Source organism: Quercus lobata, chromosome 12 (assembly GCF_001633185.2).
Source record: "Quercus lobata isolate SW786 chromosome 12, ValleyOak3.0 Primary Assembly, whole genome shotgun sequence".
Lineage (NCBI taxonomy): Eukaryota > Viridiplantae > Streptophyta > Magnoliopsida > Fagales > Fagaceae > Quercus > Quercus lobata.
The window spans coordinates 1,150,569-1,159,783 of NC_044915.1; the positions used below are offsets into that span (position 1 = coordinate 1,150,569).

General features: G+C 32.3%; 1 protein-coding gene across 1 annotated transcript; it reads right to left on the reverse strand.

Annotated features, from left to right (window-relative positions):
* Positions 1–4,390: 4,390 nt before the first annotated feature.
* Positions 4,391–6,368, reverse strand: LOC115972304 (cytochrome P450 CYP82D47-like). Its single transcript, XM_031092543.1, has 2 exons — positions 5,355–6,368; positions 4,391–5,090 (listed from the first exon to the last, which is right to left on the reverse strand). The coding sequence occupies exons 1-2, from the start codon at positions 6,300–6,302 to the stop codon at positions 4,464–4,466; spliced, it is 1,575 nt and encodes a 524-aa protein (XP_030948403.1). The 5' UTR covers positions 6,303–6,368; the 3' UTR covers positions 4,391–4,463.
* Positions 6,369–9,215: the final 2,847 nt, after the last annotated feature.

Here is a 9,215-nt window from a genome sequence, read left to right on the forward strand (position 1 = left end):
TTGGGAGGAGATTAACAACCCTAGGAGTTGTTATGGTAAAAGGCATGGAGCTTTATGGAGGAGACTTTAATAGCATAATATCCCAAAAAAAATCAAGCATTTCCTTTGTAGAGCATTAACAAACTCGTTGCCTACAAAAGTAATTGTTTGATGCCACTACATTATGGTGAGTAGAGTACGTGAGAGATGTGGGCATAGCGATGAGGAAACGACTCATGTTCTACTTCTACTTCTATGGAGATGCCCATCTATAATGGTGGCAGGGGAAGGAACTAGATTTTGGCTAACACTGTGCAACTTAACCTAAGAATCTTTTGCTGATGTATGTTAAAAATCAAGCACCGCCTTTCTCTCATTCTCTAGAAATTTCCCTTGCATTTCAGATTTCTCTATGAGATGTCTCTCTTTAATCTAGAGAACTACCATGTAGAAGTGAAACTTAGCCATAAATTTTTGTAATAGTCTAGAAGGGGCTAGAAATTAAAATAATAATAATAATAATAATAAACTGACCTAGAGCTACTAGAACTCTAGTGGCAGAAATTAGATGAAGCTAGAAGTTTTAAAGTCTGTTTGGATACCGCTTATTTTGTTGAAACTAAAAACTTATTATTGAAAGTACTATAGATAAAGGTAAAAGTTAACTGAAATAGTACAGTAAGTCCTATGAATAGTACCAAAAAATGCAGTGGGGCTAATGAATAGTAGCAAAAATAAGCTGAATAGTGAAATAATTTTCATTTTTCTTTGGTATCTAAACGGAGGCTTAATGTCAGTTACTTAACCGACCTCATGCTTGTATAAATTAAATAGGAACCTTTGGTTCCCACTTTGATATGAGATGTGTGAAGTGAGGTGAAGAATGGGTAAGCACCAAGACTAGTATGAAGTGACAAAAAGAAAGTCAAGAGTGGTTGTGTCATAGTGTTAGTAGCTAGGTGTCTAGGAATAAGGTGTCAAGTGTGTGCAATTTTATTTGGTGAGTAATTAGAGCAATAGTGTGTCAAATGCCAAATATTTGGCATTTGATATTTGGCATTTGACACACCAAACACTAAAAAATCACTCTTACCAGATGTTGTAAATGCCAAAATATTTGACATGAATGAACAATACAATCTCAAATATGAGAGCGTACGGACATAAATGGTATAAGTTTTAATATTTTTTTATTCTCTTTTCTCTTTTCTCTCTCCTCTCTCTTAACTTTATTCATTTTTCTTCTTTCTCACCTCTATTCTCTCTCATTGGTTCCCAATCTCTCTTACCTCTATTCCTCTCACCGATTCCTCTCAATCTCTCTCACCCTCTGAAACTGCCGTCGCTGATCTCGCCCATAGTCCGACTCGCCCAACCGCCGTCAATATTGTCAGTTGCCATCGATCTCACTCAGCAATGCTTGATCTTGCCGATCTCAGTCATGGTCTCACCGTCTCCAGTTATGGCCGATCTCACCCCGAGGCCGCCGTCGATCTCAGCCTCTTCCCTTCCTACAATGTAATTCTTTTAATGCCTTTCTTTAATCTTTTTATTACTCATATGATTTTGATTGTTCTATATGATTTTTAGTTGCATTTTTCTCTTTTATATTTTTGGAAAATTTTTGACACTAGACCAAAAAAAAAGCCACAGCACATGCGTGATGCGTGTGTGTGTGTTTATACATATGGTAAATTGCAAATTACACCCATAAAGTTTGAGGGTGTTTGGATTTTACCCCCTGAAGTTTCAGAATTTGGATTTTACCCCTAAAGTTTGGAGTGTTTGGATTTTTCATCCTGACGTTTCAAGCACCCCTAAAATTTGGGGGTCAAAATCCAAATTCTAAAATGTCATGGTATAAAACCCAAACACTCCCAAACTTCAAGGGATAAAATCTAAATTCTGAAACTTTAAGGTGTAAAATCTAAACCCCCCCAAACTTTAGGAATGTAATTTGCAATTTACCCTTTTATATATCTAAAACAAAGGGAAATATATATCTAAAACAAAGGGAAATCAATTAAAAATTTAATGATTAGGAGATTAACAAATTTTGGGAGAAAACAAAGAACAATTAAGGAGAAATTTTTTGTGTCCTTTCTATGATCTAATATGGAAGAATTGTATTGTTGCGTGAACGATGTTTGATGGGCCTCCACCGCTAGCCACATTTTTCAAAAGGGAAGTATAAAAGGAAAAAAAAAAAAAAAAAAAAAAATCTCTGAACTGAGTTTGGCTTACTGGTACTTTTCAAAAATGAATCTCATTTTGTTTTAATGAGAGACTGCCACATCACCCACTAACTAAATAAAATGTGGAGATTAAAATCCACTACCACTTACCATTGTATATTTAAAACAAAATGACATATCTAGTTAAAAAAGTACTGGAGGTAAGCCAAACTCCTCTGAACTTAATCTCCTAAGCACAATGTAAAAACTAGTGGATTTTTTTTTTTTTTTAATTGAGTCAAAATAGAACCAAGTCACTTTACTCTTATTTAATTTAATTTAATATTTCAATTGAGCAAAAAGTTAGAATTTGGAACAAGATTGTGCATGGAGAGAGAACATTATAAAAGAATGTTCAAATTAAGAGAAAAATTAGCTAGACATGTGAGTTCCAAATCTTAAAAATTCTTTTCATCTATGCAAGTTAAGAAAAAAATGGTAGAAATTAGTGGGGCCATGAGTGCCTCTACCACAATATGCATGTAGAATGCAGATTGTATTACAAACATAATTTAATTTAAGTTTCAAACGAGCATGTCATTCTCCCCAATCGAGATTAGGGAGAATGACATGTATGACAATTACATAGTAAATGTAATTGTCAAAAGAGTGATACGGATGTCATGTATGAATAGTTTAAGTTTCTCTTCTATGGATTTTCAAACGAGCATGTCATTCTCCCCAATCGAGATTAGGGAGAATGACATGTATGACAATTACATAGTAAATGTAATTGTCAAAAGAGTGATACGGACGTCATGTATGAATAGCTTAAGTTTCTCTTATATGGAATCCATAATAGTATTCATCATCATAATACGTATATATATAAATCACGAATATTATTATTATTCATTTAGTCTTGTTGATTAGTTTAAAGGTTTTTTTATATTGACTATTAGCATGTACCAAAACATTAGGATCAACAGGGACAGACCTACAAAAAAAAAAAAAAAAAACTGGTATTGACCCACAAAAATTAAGATTTTCCCTTAAATATATATATATTTTGGCGCTCCTCCTCTGATATATTTATATATTGACCCACAAGAAAAAAAAGAATAAATAAAATAAAATCCATGCCCCTTTAACTCAAGAATAATAAGAAAATTTATTAGTTTAAATGAATTAAATTGTCTAAAGTATAACATCAATAACCTTTGGACAAACTAAAATTAACTACAAAATAAAATATAAATATGGACTGAAAACCTAAATTACAATTCCCAAATTTTTACCCTAACCTCTTCCTCCACTCAACCTCAATGCCTCCATCACTGCTAGCTTGCTGATGTTCTTTTCCTTAGATTAGATCTAGTGTTGCTGTTGTTGCTGCTGCTGCTCCTCAGATCCTTGATCTACATCTATTGCTGTTCATACTCACACACGAGTTGAATTGGCTAAGGTATGGTAAATCTAAGAAATTTCTCTCCTCTCTTAAGTCATATTTGTGTTTGTTTTTTGTTTTTTGTTTTTTTTTTGTTTTTTTGTTTTTTTTTTTTTTTTTTTTTTTTTGTCTTTGCTATAATGCTCTGCCTCTGGCCCTCTAACTTTTGCATTTCTTATGAACTGTGGTGTGTTGTGTTTGTGACTTTTTATGGATTGTGACTGTGGTGTGTTGTGCGGACTGTAGTTTGTGGCTTTGTACCGTGTAATTGTGACTTTTTGTGTGGACCTGTGTTTGTAACTTTTTTTTGTTTTGGTTTTATCTATAAAGACATATAGTGGGACCACTGGGACGTGAATATTGTGATTGTGAATTTGTGAGACCAAAATCTTTGGTAAGTGGTTGTTTTTTGAGGACAAAGTCTTTATTTTGTGATTGTTTTGATATCTTTATAATATCAAATGTTTAAGAAACATTTATTTTGTATATAGTATTTTGTTGAATATGAAATAAATGCTAGTTTTTATTTTCATAAAAAATAAAAGATAGTTTTAAGGTTTGGCCTAGGTTTGAATTTTGGTTCCATCCCTGTAGATCAATACACCAGTTGGAGCATCGGAAGCATGACATTAAGTGCATGTCATGATATTTGACAAAAGAGTGTTATATAGGCACTGAAATTTCCATTTTACATCATCAAACTCCATAAGAAAAATTCAACAACACTTAGAAGTACACTTGAGTTCTATACTTCTATTTAGATGGACTAATCCATAAAGCTCGATCGTGAGGTGCAGGCGTGGTGTGATGAGAACTTCAAGACTTAGGAGTACACTTGAGTTCTATACTTCTATTTAGATGGACTAATCCATAAAGCTCGTGAGGTGCAGGCGTGGTGTGATGAGAACTTCAAGTGGGGTGGCTTTCAAGTTTGTGAGTCCAAAGCTCTCAGTCATATCAACCTTTACATTCGAGGGAGTAGAAATGTCATACATGTGTAAAAAACTAGCAAGTGCTAAGTGCACCATTTGAACTCCAAAAGATGCTCCAGGGCATATTCTTCTACCACTTCCAAATGGGATAAACTCAAAGTTTTTCCCCTTAAAATCAACATCCTTGTGGGTGGTGAGAAATCTTTCTGGCTTGAACTTTAATGGGTCTGACCATTTGTGATGGTCTGTTTGGATTTTCCAAAGGTTTGGGATTAGCCGAGTGCCTTTTGGGACATGGTAACCACCTATGGTGCAGTCCTCGGTGAATTCACGTGGTCCTGATAGTGGGGCCCCGGGATACAAACGTAAAGTCTCTTTAACTATGGCTTGGAGGTACAGCAACTTATTTATGTCCGACTCGTTTACAATTCTTTCCTTGCCCACTTGGTCGTCAAGCTCATCTTGGGCCTTTTTCAATACATGGCAGTTATTCAGCAATAGTGATATTGCCCAAGTTAAGGTTACTACAATGGTGTCATTTCCCCCGGCGATCATATTCTGCATAATGAAAATTGTTATTCTTGTCCAAATGATACAGTGAAACAAAGCAATCCATATCGATTTAGTGGTTTAAAAACACAACAATATTATAGGCATGACAAATTTCATAAATGTTTTCGCATTTTTAATGTGATAGAAAGTGATTAGTGCAAAAATACTTTCTTGACTGCTATGATATCTCTTTTATCATACATTAATCACGTGAAATTTATTGTGTATTTAGACATATTATTATTTGCTCTTTTTTAAGAGAGGAAGCACGCATAGCAAACATGTGGCTTTGTTGACTGTGTCAGGATCATAACCTAGGTCTGCTCCATCAGTGACCGAAAGCATTACGTCCATGAAATCTTGCTCTTTAGTTTTACCGGAGACTCTCTTTCGCTTATGCTCTTCCAACCATTTCCCAAGAATGTTGTCAATCTCTCTTGCAGTTCTCTTCATGGCCTTTTCATGTCCACCCAAATCCAACCACCTAAGATATGGAATTGCATCCGACACCACAAACAAACCCAGTAAATTCAAGAAATCCCGCACCGCCTTTTGGCAGCACCGCGCCGCTTTTTCATGAACAATATCATGATTAACACCAAAGTACCGCTTTCCAGCAATCATTCTAAGAATCACGTTGAGACTCATGTCCCCAAACCATTGCTTCAACTCCACTAAAATTTGGCCTGGCCCGTTCTTTTCCTTGGTCCAAAGTTTGTATAGACCTTTCAAGAACATCTCAACTTCAGAGACTCGAATATAGGCAAGCTGGCCAAGCCGACGGGTTGATAGTAGCTCTAACGTGATTATTTTACGCAATTCACGCCAATAGGGACCATGGGGTGCAAATGCAAACAAGGCATAGTTATAGCCCATGTGTTTTGCGGCTACTAAATTGGGTCGCGATGACACGGCCATGTCGTTGGTGGTGAAGCACTCTTTGGCCATGTCCCAGCTGCTCACCACCAAAGCTGGATGCAATCCAAGCTTGATAGTAAAAAGTGGTCCGTACTTGTCAGCCATGGCTCCCAAAGTTAGGTGAGGAGGTTGGGTTCCCCCTAACAGAGGGAGGTGACCAATTACAGGCCATGCACCAGGAGCAATAGGTACTGTTTTGGCTACACCAACTCTTGACCTCTTTAGAAGATAGTGGGAGAAAATAATTATAGCAATAAGTCCAGCTATGGCAGAATATAGGGAAGGTGAAAGAAAATCCATTTTAGGCTAAGGTTGCTGGAGTCCTACATATGGATATCTTTCTAATGAAATCTGTAAGCTTTTATAGACAAACTAGTCAAGGCAGCACGTGCAAGCTATGGAAAAAAAACGTAGTGATTAAGATCAATTTTAGATTTTATTTGTATCATAAAATAAAAATATAAATCATTTGATTTTTAAAATATATAAAGATTTACATTAATAAAAAGAGACATTAATTTTAAGAATTTTGATAATTATGTTATAAAAAGTTAATTTCAATTGTATAAGACCGTAACAAATCCCAGTCCAATATTTTATTATTTTATTTTGACCTATAGCTCACACCTCAATAGTTGTGAATATATTGTAATGACGACAAAATGTCACGACATTTTTAGTTGTGCTAGATCTCGGTATAATATTTTATTATTTTATTTTGACTCATAAGGAATTGACACATGCATCACAATATTTTCATAATATCTCTATGTATACATTGTACTTAATTACAATGTAAATTTATATTGTAGACACAAAAAAATTGACAAATTTTGTACACATTTACAAAATTTGTACAGTATTTACCATTTTTTGTGCAAATGTGTATAATATTAACCACTTTTGTGTATTTACAATGTAAACTTGCATTGCAAGTACAAAGTAAACATATAAAGATCTTAAAAAAAAAAAAAAACTCAAAACCAACTGGCATAGTTGAAAGGGAAAAAAAAGAAAAGAAAAGAAAAGAAAAGAGAAAGTGCACCTCACTAAATTGAATAAACAAAAAATACTATTCATGAGCCTTGGGCTCTTTTATATAGATTAACTAGACATGGTAGTACATAATATTTAAAAAAAAAAAAAAAACAAAATCGATAACTGGAAAAAAAAAAAAAAAAACTTTAGGCATTGTATAAATTAATGTTAAAATGTTGTGGACTTAACACTTTTTTATTTGATCTATAAAAAACTGAGATCTCAACAATTGTGAAAATATTGTGATAACAATAAGTATTGTAAATTTTTCTCAAAACATTTATTTTTAGTTGTGATTGGTTATAGTCTCATATTTTATTATTTTATTTTGATTTGTAAGAAATTGACACGTCAATAATTGTAAAAATATTGTAAAATTTTTTGTATCAATATAACAATATATATATACCAGCTTACATAAATATTTAAAAGAAAAAAAAAACACAAACGATTATTGAAAAAAAAAAAAAACTTTAGGCATTATAGCTACCATGCCAGTTGAATAAACCAAAAGCACTACACAATAAGTGTTGTAACATTTTCTCAAAACATTTATTTTTAGTTGTGGTTGGTCACAGTCTCATATTTTATTATTTTATTTCGGCTTGTAAGAAATTGACACGTCAATAATTGTGAAAATATTGTGAAATTTGTTGTGTCAGTATAACAATATATATACCAGCTTACATAAATATTTAAAAGAAAAAAAAACACAAACCGATTACTATAAAAAAAAAAAAAAAAAAAAAAAAAAAGAAAAGAAAACTTTCGACACTGTAGCTATTGTGCTAATTGAATAAACCAAAAAGCATTGCACAATAAGTGTTGTAACATTTTCTCAAAATATTTATTTTTAGTTGTGCCTGGTCACAGTTTCATATTCTACTATTTTATTTTGACTTGTAAGAAATTGACAATCAATAATTGTGAAAATATTGTGAAATTTGTTGTGTCGATATAACAATATATATACCAACTTACATAAATATTTAAAAGAAAAAAAAACACAAACCGACTACTGGAAAAAAAAAAAAAAAAAAAACTTTAGGCACTGTAACTACAGTCCCAGTTGAATAAACCAAAAGCACTGCACAATAAGTATTGTAACATTTTCTCAAAACATTTATTTTTAGTTGTGATTAGTCACAGTCTCATATTTTATTTTATTTTATTTCGATTTGTAAGAAATTGACACGCCAATAATTGTGAAAATATTGTGAAATTTATTGTGTCAATATAACAATATATACACCAACTTACATAAATATTTAAAAGGAAAAAAAAAAAACCGATTACTGAAAAAAAAAAAAAAAATGTAGCTACTATAGCTACAGTGCCACTTGGAACTATAGTTACTGTTCAAAACTTGGGAAAAAAAAGCGGCTCACGAAACCAAAGTATTGTAGTTACAGTGCTTTAGCGCATTCACACATATCAATAATTATGAAAATATTGTGAAATTTGTTGTATTAATATAACAATATATATACCAGCTTACATAAATATTTAAAAGGAAAAAAAAAAAAAAAAACTATAACTATTGTAGCTACAGTGCCACTTGGCACTGTAGTTACTATTCAAAACTTGAGAGAAAAAAAATGGCTCATGAAACCAAAGCACCGTAGTTACAATGATTTAGTGCATTCATACTTTTATATATATAGATTTATTTAAAGTTGTGGTTGATCATAATTTCATATTTTATTATTTTATTTTGACTTATAAGAAATTGATATCTTAATAATTGTGAAAATATTATAAAATTTATTGTATCAATATAACAATATATATAAAAGGAAAAAAAAATACAAAAGAAAGACTGAAAAAAGAAAAGAAAAAAACTGTAGCTCCAGTGCCGCTTGGTACTGTAGCTACTGTTCAAAACTTATAAAAAAAAAAAAAAAAAGGGAAGGACAAAGCGGCTAACCAAAATGGCACTATAGATGAACAGTGCAAAAACACTGAATGAACAGTGCTAAAACACTAAAGTGGTAATGAAATTAATATCACAATAATTATGAAAATATGTGTCAGTATAACAATATATATAAAAGGAAAAAAAAGTACAAACGGAAGACTGGAAAAAAAAAAATGTAGCTACTATTCAAAACTAAAAAAAAAAAAAAAAAAAAGAAGAAAAAGTGGCTCACCAAAATGACACTGTAGATGAATAAT

Coding starts and splice junctions, on each gene's coding strand:
- LOC115972304 (XM_031092543.1), bottom strand. CDS start 6,302: ATGGATTTTCTTTCACCTTCCCTATATTCTGCCATAGCTGGACTTATT. Junction 5,091..5,354: donor AAGCCACATGTTTGCTATGC/GTGCTTCCTCTC, acceptor TTCATTATGCAG/AATATGATCGCCGGGGGAAA.